At 42.4% G+C, this 18186-nt stretch overlaps 2 protein-coding genes across 7 annotated transcripts in view; one reads left to right on the top strand and one right to left on the bottom strand.

Moving 5' to 3' along the window:
• PFKM (phosphofructokinase, muscle) overlaps positions 1–6778 on the top strand; it is a 55333-nt gene extending 48555 nt beyond the window's left edge. For 3 of the 4 annotated variants that reach the window (XM_069092660.1, XM_069092659.1, XM_069092658.1), the window contains exons 14-23: positions 6–152; positions 469–539; positions 861–948; positions 1260–1412; positions 1965–2129; positions 3154–3215; positions 3469–3580; positions 4658–4757; positions 4839–4944; positions 5150–6778. In XM_069092660.1, coding sequence (XP_068948761.1) covers positions 6–152; positions 469–539; positions 861–948; positions 1260–1412; positions 1965–2129; positions 3154–3215; positions 3469–3580; positions 4658–4757; positions 4839–4944; positions 5150–5294 — 1149 coding nt within the window. In that variant the 3' untranslated portion in view covers positions 5295–6778. The remainder of the gene's footprint in view (positions 1–5; positions 153–468; positions 540–860; positions 949–1259; positions 1413–1964; positions 2130–3153; positions 3216–3468; positions 3581–4657; positions 4758–4838; positions 4945–5149) is intronic. The other variant, XM_069092661.1, reaches the window with a different exon arrangement.
• Positions 6779–7866: 1088 nt separating this feature from the next.
• On the bottom strand, positions 7867–17059 carry ASB8 (ankyrin repeat and SOCS box containing 8). 3 transcript variants are annotated; one of them, XM_069092672.1, is made up of 4 exons: positions 16555–17059; positions 13780–13940; positions 11470–11574; positions 7867–9730 (listed from the first exon to the last, which is right to left on the bottom strand). In XM_069092672.1, the coding sequence occupies exons 2-4, from the start codon at positions 13906–13908 to the stop codon at positions 9098–9100; spliced, it is 867 nt and encodes a 288-aa protein (XP_068948773.1). In that variant the 5' UTR covers positions 13909–13940; positions 16555–17059; the 3' UTR covers positions 7867–9097. The 3 variants fall into 3 exon arrangements, with proteins under 3 accessions (XP_068948773.1, XP_068948774.1, XP_068948776.1); XM_069092673.1 differs by lacking the exon at positions 16555–17059 and adding an exon at positions 16086–16531; XM_069092675.1 differs by lacking the exon at positions 16555–17059 and adding an exon at positions 15876–16030.
• Between the last annotated feature and the right edge of the window lie 1127 nt (positions 17060–18186).

Raw genomic sequence — 18186 nt, 5'->3', positions numbered from 1 at the left:
ACAAGGTTAAGAATGTAGTGGCTGTGATGAATGTAGGAGCCCCAGCTGCAGGTATGAATGCAGCTGTTCGTTCTTCTGTGAGAATTGGGCTCATCCAAGGCAACCAAGTGCTGGTGGTACATGATGGCTTCGAGGGGCTGGCCAAGGGTCAGGTATGATGAGTAATATTTGGAGAGGTGAGCACAGATTCTGGGAGTCAGAAGGCATGGGGGGAAAGGAGTAGGAATGAGGGAGTGAATTTTCCTTTTTCCCAGGTTCCAACAGCTCTGGTGGGGAGGGGAGAGTCACCTACAGAAGCAAGCAGGGGATGGTGGGAGGGAGATACCCAAAAAGGTGGGTGGAGTCAAGGTCCTCTCAAAAATGATGGAAACCAGAAGATACTGATCTTAGTTCTGGATGCCCATTTTGTTTGGTTTTTGCTCATTAATTTTTTTAACCAGCTCAGTGCTGAATTTCCTTCCCTTGTAGATTGAGGAAGCTAGCTGGACCTATGTTGGAGGCTGGACAGGGCAAGGTGGCTCTAAACTTGGAACCAAGAGGTCAGTGGTATCATTAGAACCTTTCAGAATTATACCATCGGAGCTTTGTTGCTTCAAACTCGGGCTTAATCACTAACAAACAGGGTAACTTTGGGAAGTGACTGGGTTATTAGTGTTTATGCCTTCCTCAAATCTAGACCTTTCTGCCTTTGGGCCTTGTATCATCCAAGCTCAGAGGTGCTGCCAGGAGGGCAAAGACACTAAGCAGGAATTTTATGATTTATGCCACTATGAGGCCTTTTCAGTGGGAGGGTTCTTTCTCTAAAAGACACTCCTCTAGATCTCCTTTTATCCTTACCTGAAGCTCATTGCATCTACTAGGACTCTGCCCAAGAAGCTCTTTAAGGAGATCAGTGCTAACATCACCAAGTATAAAATCCAGGGCCTGATCATTATTGGGGGCTTTGAGGTGAGAAAAACCCCTACCCTGATTTCTTAACTCTATTCTTCCACTCTCCTTCTAACTCAGCTCTCCTGTACTATGACTTTTTTTTTTTTTCATTTTAGAGGGGGGAAGGCAGGGCAATTGGGGTTAAGTAACTTGTTCAAGGTCACATGGCTAGTAAGTGTTAAGTGTCTGAATTTGAACTCAGGTTCTCCTGACTCCAGGACTGGTGCTCTATTCACTGAGCCACCTAGCCACCCTGATACTATGACCCTTTTGACAGTGAACTTTGCTGTTTCCTTCTCTCCACTTCTCTCCTACCCTTTTTCTCCCAGGCATACACAGGAGCTCTGGAGTTGATGGAGGGCCGTGCAAAGTTTGAGGAGCTCTGCATCCCATATGTAGTCATTCCTGCTACTGTTTCCAACAATGTCCCTGGCTCTGACTTCAGTGTTGGGGCTGACACGGCACTCAATGCTATCTGCATGGTAAGGGCTCCACAACTACCTCCCGTACCCTTTTTTGCTGGCTGCTATGCCTAAAGGTCCCATCTAGAAGAGTAGGGCATATTTGGGGGTGAAAGGACCATAAACAAGAGACAAATTTTCTTCCCTTGGACCAACTAATGGCAGTGTTTTGGAAGTACTTCTGTTTCTTCAGACAGTGAGAGGGCTTGCTATAACTGCATTCATAACATCCATTCTCCTCCCCCACTGACATTTATATATGCCTTAGTAGTCTGAAATTGTCTTAGATGTATTCCCACACCAAATTCACGGCTGAGCTCAGATAGTAGAACTTCCCTTCTCTGAGCTGAAGGGAAGAGAGGCTACAGAATTTCCATCACAGGAGACTGTTTTTTTTGTGGATTAGGGGAAACAGCCAACCCCATTGGATAGCAGAGGGCTAGATTTGATGATTCACCAGAGGTACCTGCAGCCTAGGGAGGGTGGAGACTGTAAAATGTCCTGTTATGAATTAGTGGCAAGGAGTTGGAGGAGCCATGAGAATTTCCAACCATTTCCTACCCTTTTCCCTAGACTTGTGACCGACTGAAGCAGTCAGCGGAAGGTACCAAGCGACGTGTGTTCATCATTGAGACCATGGGTGGTTACTGTGGCTACCTAGCTACCATGGCGGGACTAGCAGCTGGAGCAGATGCTGCTTACATCTTTGAGGAGCCCTTCAATATCCATGACTTGCAGGTGGGAGCCCAAGCTAGGACCTGGACAGGATGCCCATACCTGCCCCTGCAATATCTGCCTTCACTGCTGCCTACCCACTCCAGCTCTCAGGGACCCCTAGAAGCAGCCAGGTTCAAGAAGAAGATTGATTGACCTCTGTGTGGGATAGAACGGGAAGCCTAGAAGGGGGGTGATAGTATCCATTTAGGAATCTTTTCAACTACCCACCTGAGTGACTTCCTTCTCCATGCTACACAGCCTAGCCATGCCCTTGCTGAGGTAGAGCTCTGACTCTTACTTTACATATAGGAAGTACGAGATTAAGAAAGCGGGAGGGACTTGCTGTTTATTTTATTTTTTTGCCTTTTTTTTGGAGGGCAATTGGGGTTAAGTGACTTGCCCAAAGTCACACGGCTAGTAAGTGTGTCAAGTGCCAGAGGCTGGATTTGAACTCAGGTCCTCCTGATTCTAGGGCTGGTGCTCTATTCACTGTGCCACCCGGCTGCCCTGGGACTTGCTGTTTATTGAGGAAGAAGTAAAGGGGCATGAAGCAGTTAGATGGAAGCATGTTAGAGAAAGAAATCACCAGAACCCTGGGGAGGGAGGTGGGCATCAAACCGAAAGCAAGGGTGGCCTGCATTTTCCCCTTTGATGGATAACTGCATCTCACATGGTCTCTAGCACACAAAAAGCCATACAGTAGCACCTTAGCCAAGTTTAACATTTAAACATATTCAGCCCAAATAGATGAGACCTTAGATCCACTAGGGAAGGAAAATGAGCCTGGAACAAAGCTGTGTCTTCTATCCCATCGTTTCCCTTTCCCAGTTCTCCTTGCTGAATATAAGCTCCTGGCCTGACCCTGGAATGACACTGAGCACAGCATGGAACTGTGGATTCCTTTTACAACCAGTTTTCCACCATACTGGCCCCCTGGCATAGAGGACTCTATTATGGGGGAAAGGGAGAATTTAAGTACTTGTTCACCATTCCATGCCCCACCCCCTCTCCCAGCTGAGCTCATAATCCATTATTGCTTATTCAGGCAAACGTTGAACATCTGGTGCAAAAGATGAAGTCGACAGTGAAGAGGGGATTGATTGTAAGGTATTTTTTGGCCCCATTTTCCACACTTCCTCCAAAGAACAGAAAAAAAGTCAGAATTCAGGGCCAAACTGGGTGAGGACTCATGGTTGGGAAAATGTTTATTAATAGGATGGAAAGGACAGGAAAGGGAAGTCCTGTCATCTGTGTCAGTCACTGATTGAGGGAGGAAGCTACAAAGTTCACAGTGGATAAATGGGGGAGGAAATGGGGAAGTTGGAGCTGCAGCTGCTGGATCCTAGTCTCTGCTCAGCAGGAATGAGAAGTGCAATGAAAATTATACCACTGATTTTATCTTCAACCTGTACTCAGAAGAAGGGAAAGGAATCTTCGATAGCAGGAAGAACGTGCTGGGCCACATGCAACAGGTAGGGGAACTCAGACATGTCCCCAGTCCTCCTCCAACATCAAGATCCCAGTCCCTACCATTGATGTTCTAACCGCCCGACCCTCTCCTGCTTCCCCCCCTCACCTGCTAGGACATCAGCCACCTGTGACCCACCCACACCTAAAGCTGACTAGCTTCTTTCCCTCCCTCCTGTCCTCAGTGTAATTAGGTGACCTTAGAGGGTGGAGCTTCAAAGAAAGGTTCTTATTTCCCTCTCCCCGAACTAAAAGCACAAGGAAGAAACAATATCTTGAAAACCCAACACATTACTATGAATAATAGCTCATACTTAGCTAGCACTTTCTCCACTACCCCATGAGACAGAATAGGGAAGTATTCTGAGTTGTATAACTTAAGAAACTGAGGTTTAGGAAGGCTAAGTGACTAGCCCATGGTCATGCAACAAGCACAAGAACCTAGGCTTTCCAACTCCCTGGTGCACCACTTGTTCTATAATATCACACTAGTAACTGATTTCAAATCCTTTCCTCTAGGCTACAAACACAGGGCAGGCTGAGAACCTTGATGGGAAGATAGTTAAGAGGAAAAAGGAACATAGAAAATGTGTGTGTTATAGAAGGAGGGGAAAGTGCCATAAATGCATCAGTTTTGCCTACTTCACATTTTTGCCAAGGGCTGACCCTGTCCCCTCCTACCCACATTCCATTTTTCCTGATTTATCATCTACATCCTCCTGTCCCAGGAAAAGCTTTAATATCTTCTTTCCTGAGACAATAGTAAGTTTAGTTAGACTAACAAGGACAGGGACACTGCCCTGAGTGGCATCTTACAGTAAGTACTTGGAGTACCTACCAAAGAAGGCTCCCTCACCCAACATCTTCCCCTCAACAGACCAAACATCCACACCAAAAGCAAGACCTTGCTGAACCACTCACTGAACTTTGCATTTATTTCCTAGTTCAAAAGAATTTCAAATGTCCCTGCTTGGGTCTCCAGCATGTCTTCTCCTCCCACATTATAGATACCTCAAAATTTCTTCCTCATAACCTTAACCCATGGTTCTTTTTTTCTCAACTTTCCCCTGTACTCTTTTTAGGGTGGAAGTCCAAGCCCATTTGACAGAAACTTTGCTACTAAGATGGGAGCCAAGGCTATGACCTGGATGTCAACAAAAATCCAAGAAAATATCCGTAATGGTGGGTGAGGCCTTGGAGGGTGGCCTTGGAATCTGTCCAGCACTTTGCAGTGGAAATCTTATTGACAAACTCTTATTGCAGGGCGTGTTTTTGCCAATTCACCTGATTCAGCTTGTGTACTGGGGATGAGAAAGAGGGCCTTGATCTTCCAACCCCTGTGTGACCTCAAAGAAGAAACAGATTTTGAGTGAGTATCTTCACCATAGTTCTACGACATTCTTCTTTCCTATCACCTCAAAGTGTCTCTTCCTTAAGAATGATTAGTCTCTTTTACGAAATTCCTTTACAAACTACTCTCTTCTGCTTGACAACTTATGGACCCCCTAGATTTGTTATTTGCAGGTGACTGTGGTGCTTGGAGACTGCCAGTTGACTATCTTCTTCTGCTACAGACACAGGATCCCTAAGGAGCAGTGGTGGATGAGGATTCGGCCTCTCCTCAAAATCTTGGCCAAATATGATGCTGACCTGGACGCCACAGAGCATGCTCACCTGGAACATGTCAAGCGTATGTCTGCAGACTCTACAAGCCCCTGAGTAGATAGATGAAGCTGGAAGGGCTCGGCTCACTCCCTGGCTAGTCCACACCTAGACTCCTTACTCAGTATTTTAGCTCCTTTCTCATTAAATTTTGCCTCATCCTATAACCACAGCAACAAGCAAGGGGTTCAGTCTTAAAAGAGCTGGAGGCATATGGCAAGTTGGGTAGCTTCTGCTCCACATTTAGCTATTAGCCCAGACAGGTTTCCTTGCCAGATTTCAGTCACTCGGTTATCATTTTCCTAAGCACACGTTTTATTTATTTCCCCGTTTATAATTTGGACAAAATGATTGTGGATTCCATATTGCTTCTGTTGCAGTGGCAAATCTGTAGGTGTAGTAATAAATGCCAATGTCCTTGTGGTTCCGGCTCACCTTAGGCTATCTCCTTTATGTGAGTTATGACAGTACCAGCTACTTGTCTCAGCTTGTTCTCAGAGCATTCATCTCCCTTCTCCATATTGTAATAATCTCTCTAAGGCCCACAATTTTGTTTAAAGGTCACAGAACTCAATACTGTTGGAGGAGCAGGACACTTGCTTTGGGCCACCCAGAACAACAGTCAGAACATTAGACAATCTTGAGACAACTATAGCTAAGATTTTACATTTCTCTTACATAAATCACCCATTGTAAGGTTCATGCCAACTTCCACAGAAGTGGGTTATTGTCCATCCACATCCCTCCTTTTCCTAGCCTTGGGGCTTTTTGTTTTGTTTTGCAAGGATACCTACTCTTTTCCCCCTTGTTTTTTTTTTCTCCCATTCACCAGTCACATCACTGAGGAGGTAAAAAGGAAGAGTTTGTCTTCGGTGTACCATCTTTATTAGAAGCCAAAATGATAATTGCAGCAGCTAGGTAATGCATTAGACAGAGCACTGGTTTTGGAATCAGAAGGACCCAAGTTCAAATCCAACCTCAGATACTAACTGTATGACTCTAGGAATGTTAATTAACCATTTGCCCCAGTTCCTCATCTATAAAATGAGCTGGAGTGGGAGATGGCAAACCATTCCAGTGTCTTTGCCAGGAAAACCCCAAATGGAGACAGTCAGATACAACTGAAATGACTCAACAATACCATGCTCAATTTTCCTCAAGTTTAGATCGGCAAGATGTCAATGGAGAGAAAAATAAGTCACTTAGAAAAATCACGTTCACTATGTTCAGAGTGCTTGTCCAAATTTAGAAATATAAGGGATAAAGGAGGTTGAGTTCATAGGATCAGAGAGAGGAGAAACCTTAAAGGTCATTTAGTCCAACCCCCTAATTTTGCAGATTAACTGCAACTGAATTATGATAGGATTTGCCAAAAATTGTACAGGTAGTCTGCTGCAGAGCCAAGGCTTGAATTCATTCTAAATCCAAGGGATGCACCAGTTTCTGGGAGAAAAGCAGATTTAAAGAGAAAATATATACTTCCTACTGCGTTTTGTTTTGTTTTTAACCCTCGGAGCTAACAATAAATGAAAACATGTTAAGTCGAGTCTTTACTTTAAACAAAAATCCAATGATAAACCATTTACGGAGAACCTCCCTAACAAGAGCCTGTACTGGAACAATCTGAGCTTGTGACCTCGAAGGCAGGTCATCTTTCATTCATGTAGCTGTGTCCCCATCACCAGGTGTAGTGCCTGACACATCATGTACTGAACAGAAAAGCAACAAAATGAAATGGGAAAGCTGGGAGGAATACCATTCACTGAAGGACTAAGAAGTCATTAGTAAGCAATCAGAACGAGCAGGGGATTTCTATCCTGCTTTGACTGTGAAAATCCAGTCCTGTGACATTTTTTTTTAATGGAGGAAAAACTATTTTCTCGGGGCCAAGATGGATGGAACTAGTTATAAGTTAAAGTGAAGTGGGAATTTCTTAGCCAGCTAAAAACATTTGTTAAATGGAGGGGGAAAAGACAACATGACACAAGGGAAAAGACACAGGAGCCCCAGGTTCTAGTCCTCACTCAGTCACTTAAGTGGTAAGAATTTGGGCAAGACCTTTCACCTCATCTAGAGTCATCAGTCCTAGAATGAGAGTTGGATTAGATGTTCTATTATACCCTCTATGAAATGAAGGCTATTCTTTTTCCCATTTATCTCTCCAACCTCTCTGAAAATGATTTAATTATGTAGTGTCAAGCTTAGTGACATATGAAATAGGGGAAGAGAGATTTACATTAGGTACCATCATAATGTATGAGAGAGAAGGAGACAGGGATGTATCTAGTAGTTAGTTATACCTATAAGAAAAAAAAAAGGACACAAAAGAATACCCAGAAAATAACTGGAATAAAGTAGGTATTTAGAAGCTCCCCTTTGGAATTACCGCTCTCTCATATCCTATCACACCTCAATAAATGTAATACACAAATAGTGAAAAAAAACCCAAACAGATTCACTTTTTCTGGGACCAGACTTGTAATTTCAGAGATCTGATGAGGAAACTCTATTGGTCAATACCAATTGGCAACTGTTAGGTACTTTATATACAGTCTTAAGCTAAATGGGGTACTAAGTGATTTACCCAGGGTAACAAAACCAGTAGTATGGAAGAATTTAAACCCAGGTCTTCCTGAATTCAAAGTCTGCTCTTTATTTAATATATTGCATTGTCTTTCTCCTCATTTATTTTCAAGTTACTTCAACAAATTCCATTCCTATTTTGCATATGGCTTTCTCCCATTCTTTTCCTTCTATCCTCCCACAACAGTTTTTTGTTTTAGTCAAGTATCCCCTAGATTACATCTTCTCAGAATGTCAGTGACAATTTGATTCAAAGTATAGGAATATTGAAGTGAAAAGTCCTGTTGACCCAAACCAGACTTTTCTAGGCAGTTTTTCTCTATACAATATCTCCCCATTACCAACACATCCAGACACACAGCCTCAAATGACTAAAATGTCAATTAATACAAAGCACAACTTAATAGAAGGGAAAACAATTCCAAACATTTAGTAGAGTTTTCTATACAGAGACTATAAACTTGACCTTGGAGGAAAGTAGCCTAGCTTATACCCTTCCCTTCTCGAATCAAACACTAAAAGATCTAAAGGATAGGGATGATGGCTTCTTGGTGTTGTGAGAACACTAACTGGAAAAAGTCTGAGAAGAAATACATTTGAAAAGCCAGCATTCTCAGGACTGTAGAGATAACTGTTTTCTTTATACTGGAGAGCAGCTAAGTTAATTCCGCTGTACCACTCAGAGACACAGAGGTAAAAAAGGATAGCTTGCTTCTTATAATGGGAAACAAAGGCAAGTTTCCCCCTCAATTACATAGTAATGCTAGTATGTCATTCAGTTAAGTCAATATTAAATTGCACTATTTAAGCTGTTATATTTTCTTCTTTAGACTGTGAACAGTGTTACCTGGTCTGTTTTTTCCCTGAATATCTTCAATGACCAATTAAAAAGCTCCTAAGGGTTAGTAACCAAATGTCTCTTCGGGGGAAATCACACACACTATTTAAATACATTTAATTTTCCTAAAGAAATTCAGCTGTACAGCTGACTGCAGCTGTATGTCTCCTAAATGAGAAAGAACAGGAAGACTTTTTCTTTTAGAAGGTGCAAATATCAAAAGCTGAGTAAGCAATACACACACTTTCTGCAAACCAAAAAGCATGGGATTATTTTGTTTTGTTTGTTTGGCTTGGAGGGGAAGTGGCAAGGTGTTATTGCTGTGCTATGTTACTTCAAAATGTATGCACCAAACATGAGCATCTGCGTTCCATTTCCCCATGACAGAACAGGAGAGCTGGATGTGCAGGGCAAACCTCATGTAGAAGCTCTTCCTCAGTTATTCTATAAGTAACAGGTATTCCTTCAAAGATGCTGGTAATGGCAGGCCCTTTACTGCATCTGGCAGATACTGGAGTCCCAGGCTATGTCGAACAGCATATCGAGACAAGGTTTTCAGGGTTCCTGGGGCAGAGCACAGCATAGTCAGTTTTTCACAAAGTTGCTGGTCTTTAGCTACCTCACCAGGCATGGTACCATTTTTCCGTAATTCAAAGTGTCCAACAGCTCTGTGAAGGAGCTCAAAGCAAGAATCCTCTTTTTCTGTTCCAAGTCCCCTAACCAACAGAGCCACCAACCGGGAGATAGGTGTCTGGCCCTTTAAGTTGGTGACCCTGACCTCTGCACCATAGTCAAGGAGTATGCTAACACTCTCAAGGTTTCCCTTCATGGCTGCCCAGCTAAGTGGTGTGTCATTGTTGTAATCCAAGGCATTGACAGAGGCACCACTTTCTAGGAGGGCCCTTACACACTCAGCATTATTCTTAAAGGCTGCCCAGTGAAGTGGGGTATCTCTGTTGCCATCTAGTGCATTGGGGTTTGCACCATATTCCAATAGGACTTCCACACAAGCTTCATCTTTCTCAGCTGCATAATGGAGAGCTGTCCGGTTGTAGCCATCTAGAGCATTTACCTATAAAAAAGAAATAATAAATACATCACAGTGGACATAACAAGCAGACACAGATTGTCAGGCAGATCCAATTTATTCATCCACACACCATTACTAATAATCTTTTATGCTCAAGGAAGTCTATAAGCCAATAATAGGTATATGGGGGGGGGAGGGGGAAGATCGCTTTGAATAATCATATAACGCCATAAGAAGGCAAAGGAAGTTCAGAGAAAAAGGTACTGATTACTTAGCAGTGCCTATTTTAAATGAGTACATATTCCATATTTGTAAGGTGAGCCTGAAGTTCCCCGGAAATAAGTCTGGAAGTTTGGCTATGAAGGGAGGTGTTTCTCTAGTAGCCCCATAAAACTGTTAGGAGAGCAGCTAGTTGATATATTTTTTGCTTTTTGGAGGGGGGAAGGCAGGGCAACTGGGGATAAGTGACTTGCCCAAGGTCACATGGCTAGTAAGTGTTAAGTGTCTGAGTCTGATTTAAACTCAGGTCCTCCTGACTCCAGGGCCGGGTGCTCTGTTCACTGTGGCACCTAGCTGCCCCTCGATATTTCTTTAGTAAGAAGAAATATTCTGTTAGGATTCCAAGGAGGAAAGTTCAAAAAGAGACTGTAGAAAAAAAGATTCTTTAGTCCTAAGTAATAAACAGGAAGATCCAGTAGCTACCACAGATACAATTAAAGCTGTCAAAGAGAAAAAACAGAACTATTCTGTTAACAGAAGGACAGAGAAACATTAAAGAACCGAAGCACAGAGACAGCTGTTAGCTGAGAAAAGTTAGTTCTGAGCTCATGGACTGTTACCTACTCTAATCCATCCAGGGCTCTGTTGTTGTCTTTTCTCTTCTTTGACTATGCTGCTACTCCTTAGTACCTCCATAACAGGGTAAGGTGAAAAGGAAGAGGATGCAGTTTAAACTCTTCTTTTGCTACTAAGCAGTGATGGGAGAGGTTTGGTGAAGAAAAGTTTTAAGAAGTAGAAATTTTGGATTATCTCTTTTATACCAGTTTTTTTTTCGTCCTCTACAGTTAAGGATAATCTAGAGAAAGCTCTACTATATACAGTATTGTTAATTTGAACAAGACTATATGGATGTTAGTTGCTATTTTCTATATTCGCATATTGTACTCCTAATCCACAAGCTTGTTCATCTGCCTTAAAATAGCCCTAAACTTGTGATGGCCACAACAGAAGGAAAACAAGATTGAGATCAATACTCAAAATAGCACAGAGGTGGGAATGAGCGCAGAGAAGGCAAAATTCCCAGGATGGGGTTGCGTGAGAGATATACATCTTTGTTTTCATTTGATGTTGGGAAGTTGTGTCTGACATCAAGCCTGGGCAGGACAACATAAAGAGTGAGGGTTGGGGGCTGTCTTCCTTTGTACAATTCCAGTTCATTCTACAAGCCAAAAAAAAATATGTTTCAAGGGTATTGAAGAGTAACACCCAAAAAAGTAGGCTGGGAACAAAAAAAGGAAAGAGAAATTACTCTTCACTAACACCATCAACAGCTCAAATTAAGGAAGGGGAAGGTGACTGAGGTACACAATGGGACCAATAAAGAACAGATATTCATGGCTCTAGATACCTGCCATCATGCCTTGCAGTAAAAGTGGTTCTAACCAATGGCACCACTAAACTAGAGGATAAGAGAGAAAGTGGATTAGTATAGAGGAGAGAACTGAGTCTTAGAATGATGCTTTTCAATGAAGTATTACAGTGGGTTATTAAAAACAAATTACCTCAGCCCCTTTTTCCAAGAGTAACTCCACACAGTCAGCATCTGACACCATGCATGCACAGTGCAGTGGCTTCAGTGTGCCATGGGTACAATTCACATCAGCTCCCTACAGGCAGGAAAAAAGAGAACTTTCATCAGTTTTGCATTAAGTAGTGAGACTCTAATCAGTCTAGGAAGGATTTGCTATTTTGAGTAAAGCTGGAATGGTGTTCCATTTCTCAATCTCATCATGTTCTCAAAAAGCTAGTCAGACAGAAAGGGAAAAGACTCAAGATTGCATACCAGGAAAAATGAGTCCTGCTTCCACCGGACATGCCATGCAATATAAACACAGCCACACAGTTTCTTCATTTGCAAACTAAAGAAATATAGCTCTACTATTGGAGACAACCAAATAAAGCACTGCCAGTTTTTTTCTGAATCATGCTAATAACCACTTTTATTAAGAAGCCTAACTCTCAGACCACCATCAAGAGCTCAGTCTGCACCAAGAGTAGAGGCCTTACTAAACTAAGGAGAATTTATGTTGAAGAAAGCCGGAATACTGAGATACTTTCCTATTCCACTGAGCTCTTTGGCAGGTAGGGCAACACTAGCAGCCTGGGGACCTGCCCGTTCAGTGATATACTATACCTAGCTATATCTAACAAGAGTGGAATGAAACTTAATATCTACTTTTTGTTTACAAAAACTGTGTCTATCCACTGCTGCTCCAATGGGTAGTGTCAATCTGCTGCGCAGGGATTTTAATGGTTGTTTAGCCCTGTGTTATTGTTGCTTCTAATCTAAATCTGAAAAAAAAAAAAGTAAAGAAAATTAAGACATAGCCAAAGTCAGGCTAATGTAACGGAAGAGCAAAATCAGAACTTAAGAGTTTCCAGTATGGAATCTTTTACTAAGACTTAATTAAATGCACATTTTACTTTACACAGCCAGGAAGTATGAAGCTGCTCACAAGGGCTCTTAAGTCCCATGTACTACTACCATGACACTGGTCTGGTTGCATTCTGTAGCAGCCAAGTCCAAGTACAAATAGTACCTGTAACAATTGCCTGACAGAAATTTATTGTCAGGTGCCACAGATTTTCTAAAATCTAGGATTTATAACCAGCATTTCTGAAGTATAATGTCACACTGTGCTTTTTAAGAGTTAGAATACTACCCAAAGTAAGAAATGGTAGCATTTGAGCAACAGAGCAGTATATAGTAAAACAAAAACAATCATACCCTTTGACCCAGTATTCTTAGGAATATCCTCTGAAAGTGTCATAAGGAACAAACAAAAAGGACCTGTATGAAGATTTTCATCGCCACATTATACATAAATACAAACAAAAAATTAATTAACCTAAATGCCCAACAAAAGAGGAATAATTAAACTGTAGCACATTAATGCAAATAAGATACTACAATGCACAAGTATGAGGAATACAAAGATATGTGGGAAGGTCTAAATGAAGTGATGAAAACGATTAAAAAACAACTAGAAATACAGCACACACAATTTTAAAGCCATATAAGAGGAAAAGTGAAGTGAATGAAGTTATCATTTTTATACACTGAAATTAAACCATAAACAGTTCCCAAAATACAGGACTTTGTTCCGTCTGTTTAGGTTTTTGTTGTTCTTGTTATTATCATCCATGGGTTTTTTTTGGCAAAGTTACTGGACTGTTTTGCTATTTTCTTCTCCAGTGCGTCCTCATTTTATAGATAAGGAACTGAGGTAAACATGCCCAAGATCACACAAGTAGGTGTCTGAGGCTGCATCTGAAACTCAGATCTTCCTGACTCCAGGCTCAGTGCTCTATCTACTACACCACCAAGTTGCCCTCCCCCCAAGCTGGTTTTACTAATGTTCAATATTAAATCTTTAATAAAATACCTAATTTTTTAAAATGGTACAGCAGGTAATAAATTATTTAAGGGAAACAAGAATTCTAATTGCTCTATCCCAGACATAAAAAGTTCAGTGTGCCAAACTGAGAACCACTGGTATAGAATAACTTATGTAGTAATATAAATTGGATAGCTTTTCTACCTCCTGCATATCTTAACTGGGTCTTTAACCACTAGCTGTGTAGAATTCAATACATTTCAAGACAAAAAGGTTACTACAGAGTGACAAACAGGAGAAGGGAAGGAAAACTGTACCCAAGAACAAATAAAAATCAACAGGTTATCATCTCCTGGGAGGTAATGGAAATTTTACTCTGTGTAGAGTTGATGCTTCAGGCTTTTAACACACCATGGTCTCCCAGGTTCCATTTTACCCCTCAGCGTTTTCTCACAGAAGTAGCAGTATACTCACCCCTCGGATCAAGTCTTCTACGTTATCATGGGGAAAGGAACGTATGGCAGCAATTGTTCGAATTAAGCGTTCTGAGAGAGAGTATTTGCTCTGAATGCTCTGCATAATATACCACATACTGGAACTCATCAAGGGCTCAGGATATGTTCACATGCTCCAAACTACATAAAACAAAGAAACTTTTAAAAATACAAATCACCTTTGAGTATATCTCTCTTTGTATCTAAGACTCCTCGAGACATTCACATTATTTTAAATGCCATATTTCTCAGCAATTCTCATAAACATGGATGGCCAATAGTCTTTTTTTTTTAAATCATAGCGAAATGGCCAGATTATAAATCATTAAGTGAGCAAGGGAAAGCTGGACCTAGGTATCCTATATTTTAGTCCATTTTCCCATGCAGTGCCAGTGCTTTTCAAATGAAGGTATTGAGACCCATGGGCAATCCACTGTTTTACAATTAGGTAGCTATGCAGGTACAATTTATGAGTACCTGAGTTTATCTTTTCCTAGCAACAAGAGGGAGCTATTGAAGGTTTCTGAGGAGGGTGTGACATGACCAACCTGTCCTTAGAAAGATTCAGTGTTTTTCATACCATATGTAATGGCAAAAGTACATATGGGATGGTGAAGGTTTTTTGTGTTGGGTTGAAGTTAAGGAACTTGCCGTGGTCAAAAAGCTTTCAAAAGAAAGAAAATGAATGCAGGTCTTACTTACTCCAAGGCCTATCTACCATGCTGTCTCTTACTTTACCTTTCCTAAACCGTGTTCTTCCTGTGAAGAAGTTTACCACAGGAAAATTACAATATTAGCAACAACACAGCAAATACCAAATTATTACAAATACTTATGTAAAACATTTGGTGGGACTCAAAATAGGCTTAATGATCTCCATTTTGTTCCTTGATTTCTTCAACTTCCTTTTAACCTGGGGAAATTCTCCCCTAGACTAACCAATCCTTTCCTTCCCCTTCTCTCCTCTCACCTCTAGCAATTTGGGGTTTGGCCAAGTTTCATTGTATTCCACTGTCTAGTCAGTTTGGGAAATTTTCTGATCATACTATAAGGAAGGAAAACAAAGACATAGTTGGCTTGGCTCATGTCTTTAAAGGAGAGAAGAATGAGGGCAGAGTACTAAGTAAATGTACCCAGAGACTCTGAAGAAGAGGGAGAAATTTCATTTTAGGAAAAAAATATGATGTAATAATTCCTGGGTCATGAAAACTAAGGAAAACTGCAAAATGTGTTCAAATTCTACACCAGGAGTTTGACTACAAAAGGATTCATTTGTATAAAGGAATCATTCAGTGAGAACTGAAAAACAGCATTATTTTTTTTTAAAGGAAGACTGTACATCTTCATAGAAACAACTGTAGAAAATGTTGAAAAGAATTCTAAAGCTGAGACCTAAGAAGGATCTAGTCTGATTTAGATTAATAATAGCTAGCATTTATATAGCACTTTTAAGGTTCACAAAAACTCTTATTTGATCCTTACAACAATGCTGGGAGGCAGGTGCTATTATTTCGATTTTACAGATGAAGAAACAGGCAGACAGAAGCTAAATAGCTCACACAGCTAGCAAGTTTCTGGGGTTCCACTTTGTTCTTTCTAACTCTGGGTCCAGCACTCCATCCACTGTGCTTTCTAGCTGCCTCTATTTCCTTTGCAATTATTTATTTATCCGTTCGGGTGATTATTACCAAGGTTAAAAGTCTAAAATAAGTAGCATATTTGAGATTTTTGTTTATGATACATTACTATATGAAGTTCTAAACAATAAGTTCACCTATTTATTCATCCTTGTTACTATGTATGTATGGTAGCTGGAAGTAATTACAATTACTTGAAAGTAAATACAATTCTGGCATTTCACTGAGTCAAGACATCCTTCCCATGTTTCTTCTGGGAAAATAAACTTATGCTGTATTATGAAGCTTTTGCTTACTATAAGGGTTATTTTGGAATTATCTTCTAGTTTCAGATATTTTCTCAACTAGTTTTTAATTGCTTCACAAGGGGTGTTGTTTTTTTAAATTCTCCTCAAGGATTAAACGATCAACATGAGACATAAAGTGGCCCCGGCCTTACACAGCAGGAGCCGCAAGCAGAGCCCTGCAAACGGGAGGCTGAGCCCCAAGCTCTGTCCGCGCGGGCTGGAGGCAACCCCGCAAGAAGCGCCCGGGACGAGCCGAGCACTGGTGCGGTTCTACTTCACTCCGAGGCACTGAGCAGACCCTGCCCTTCCGGGGCGGGAGGTCGTGACAAGCGCGCTCTGGCTTCTTTTCTAACTGGAAGCACCTTTGCAGTGGACGAGATGCCCGTGGGCGCCTCCCCGGGCTCGGGTCCGAAGGGAGCTCTGCCACTAGCCCCAGGTCACCGTCGGCGCTGGCTGAAGGGCAGTGTCGCCCGAAGCCGGTCGGAGGGACAAGGGGACTGACCGCACAGGAAGCCTTGGAGGAAGCATGGCCGGCTCCCAATCCCCTGGGCTGCCCCGGGGAACGAGCGGAGGCCCAGAGGCACCCTGGGGCCCGGCTCCGAAAAGCGTGTTGCTGGGGGGGGCTGCCCGCGGGGCGCCAGGCTGATACGCCTGCTAGAGGAGGAGGGAACCGGGCTGCCCCTGCCTCTCTCCCCGAAGCGCGGGGCTTCGACCCCTCCCTCCTCATAGCATGTCGCCCGGGAGACGGAGAGGTGAACGGGAGGGACGGCGGGACTGGAGCCAGGACTCTAGAGAGACCAGGCTGTGACGGACCTGGGGGCTAGGCCTTACCGAACCACCAAGTCGAAATGGGAACCGAAAGCCGCTACCAAGGCATGACCCGGAAGCAGAAGCCGTCAGGGGCGGGTCGTTCCTCTTCGGAGTACCAGAGGACAGAGGGGAGGCCGCAGGCCTGCGCACATGCCTGTCACCAAGAGGCGGAGAGCGCCTGCGCAGACCCTGGGAGCCCGGCTCCTCCCTTGGCGGGGTCTCTTCCCAGCCTCCCCCTACTCGCAATTAATGGGCGCTCTGCCCCTGGTTGAAGGTTCTAGAACCCGGGGGGAGGAGGGACAAGGGGTGGAAATCAGAAGACCCCCGCTTCCTTCACAGCCCCCCTCCTTTTTACGAGCCTAGTAACTGTGATCAAGTCAAGCATCAGTTTCTTCATCAGTAAAATGGGTAGCATTTTAATGTTTGCTTTGCCTGGCTCATCCATGTTGCACCAAGAACTTTTTTGTAAACTGCAACAACCTTCTAATGTCCATTTCAGTGCCTTGGATTTGGGCACTCAGTAAAGTCATGATATCGATTCATAGTAGTTTTGTGTTTTGTTGTGTTTTTGCTTACTTGGTTCCCAATCCAAACCCCGCCCCAGCCCCATTCGTCAGGGTCTTGTGTTGGCCCATTCCTGGGCAGACTGTGATCTTCCCTCTCTTGTAAGCCCTTAGCACTCCGGGTCTGCATAATTTATTTCAAATATATAATATTCTACCTTATGTCTGTCATATTTCTCGGAATACTGCAGACTTTAAAAGAACAAGGCCCATACCTTCTGCTTCTGGAAGGCAGTGTGGAAAGAATGCTGGCCTTGGATTCAGAGAACCTGAGTTCGAATGTTAACTGTCATTGTGTGAGCTTTAGTAAATGATGCAATTCCTCTAGACCCCAGTTTCATTATCTGTAAAATGAGTGAGTTGGGTGTGGTGCCATCTAACTAGATCTATGATTCTGTTTCATTTTTCTGTAGTCCCTAGTGCAAGTGCCTACACCTAGTGGACAATCAATTTCCATTGCTTTATTTTCTGTTTGACCATTTCATTAGTACCCCACCCATTTTAGGGTGAAAAGTCAAGGGAAGATTATACCCTATATGAAAGGATTTTGTGTTTCCCTACATAGTCTAGTTATCCTACTTCTTTCCTGTGCTCCTTGGAAGAGTAAATGAAATGATCTATGTAAAGCACTTTGCAAACCTTAATGCAGTATATAAATGTTGTTGTAGTAATGTTAGTCAAAGGAACACCCACTCCTTTAGTATCTATGATGTATAAGTCTGCATTTCAAGCTTCCAACCAGTTAATGTTTGACCAGCTTGCTGGTTCTTTTACATTAGAAACTATTTGTTCCTTATTGATGTGCTGTGTTATAGTTGTAATTTTTTGGTATTTGAGTAATCATATCTGTATCTCTTTTACTCTCCTCATTGTGGAAGCTTGCTTAATTCACGTGTCCTTGGACTTGGAGGAAGGTGCTGCTAGAGAGTTGCCTTCCCTTCTCACAATGCTCCTTACTGCTCGACATAACTCTCTTCACCATATTAAGAATGTGCTAGCTGTCTTTAGTCTGTAGTATAAGATGCAAAATAGAAGAATCAGAAGATTCCTTCTACTTCAGGGATTCTACTTCCATAAAAATAATTTCCTC

Source organism: Petaurus breviceps, unplaced genomic scaffold (assembly GCF_028583685.1).
Source record: "Petaurus breviceps papuanus isolate PSGF00001 unplaced genomic scaffold, PetGlider_PUasm1.0 191, whole genome shotgun sequence".
In the NCBI taxonomy this organism is placed as follows: domain Eukaryota; kingdom Metazoa; phylum Chordata; class Mammalia; order Diprotodontia; family Petauridae; genus Petaurus; species Petaurus breviceps.
This window is presented reverse-complemented; position numbering and strand designations above follow the sequence as displayed.

What these genes read in the sequence shown, in the direction of transcription:
- ASB8 (XM_069092672.1), bottom strand. Translation starts at nt 13,908, where the DNA reads ATGAGTTCCAGTATGTGGTATATTATGCAGAGCATTCAGAGCAAATAC. An exon ending in TAGAAGACTTGATCCGAGGG is followed by an intron (nt 11,575 to 13,779) that starts GTGAGTATACTG and finishes TCCTGCCTGTAG; the next exon opens with GGAGCTGATGTGAATTGTAC. An exon ending in TCTTGGAAAAAGGGGCTGAG is followed by an intron (nt 9,731 to 11,469) that starts GTAATTTGTTTT and finishes TCTTTTTTATAG; the next exon opens with GTAAATGCTCTAGATGGCTA.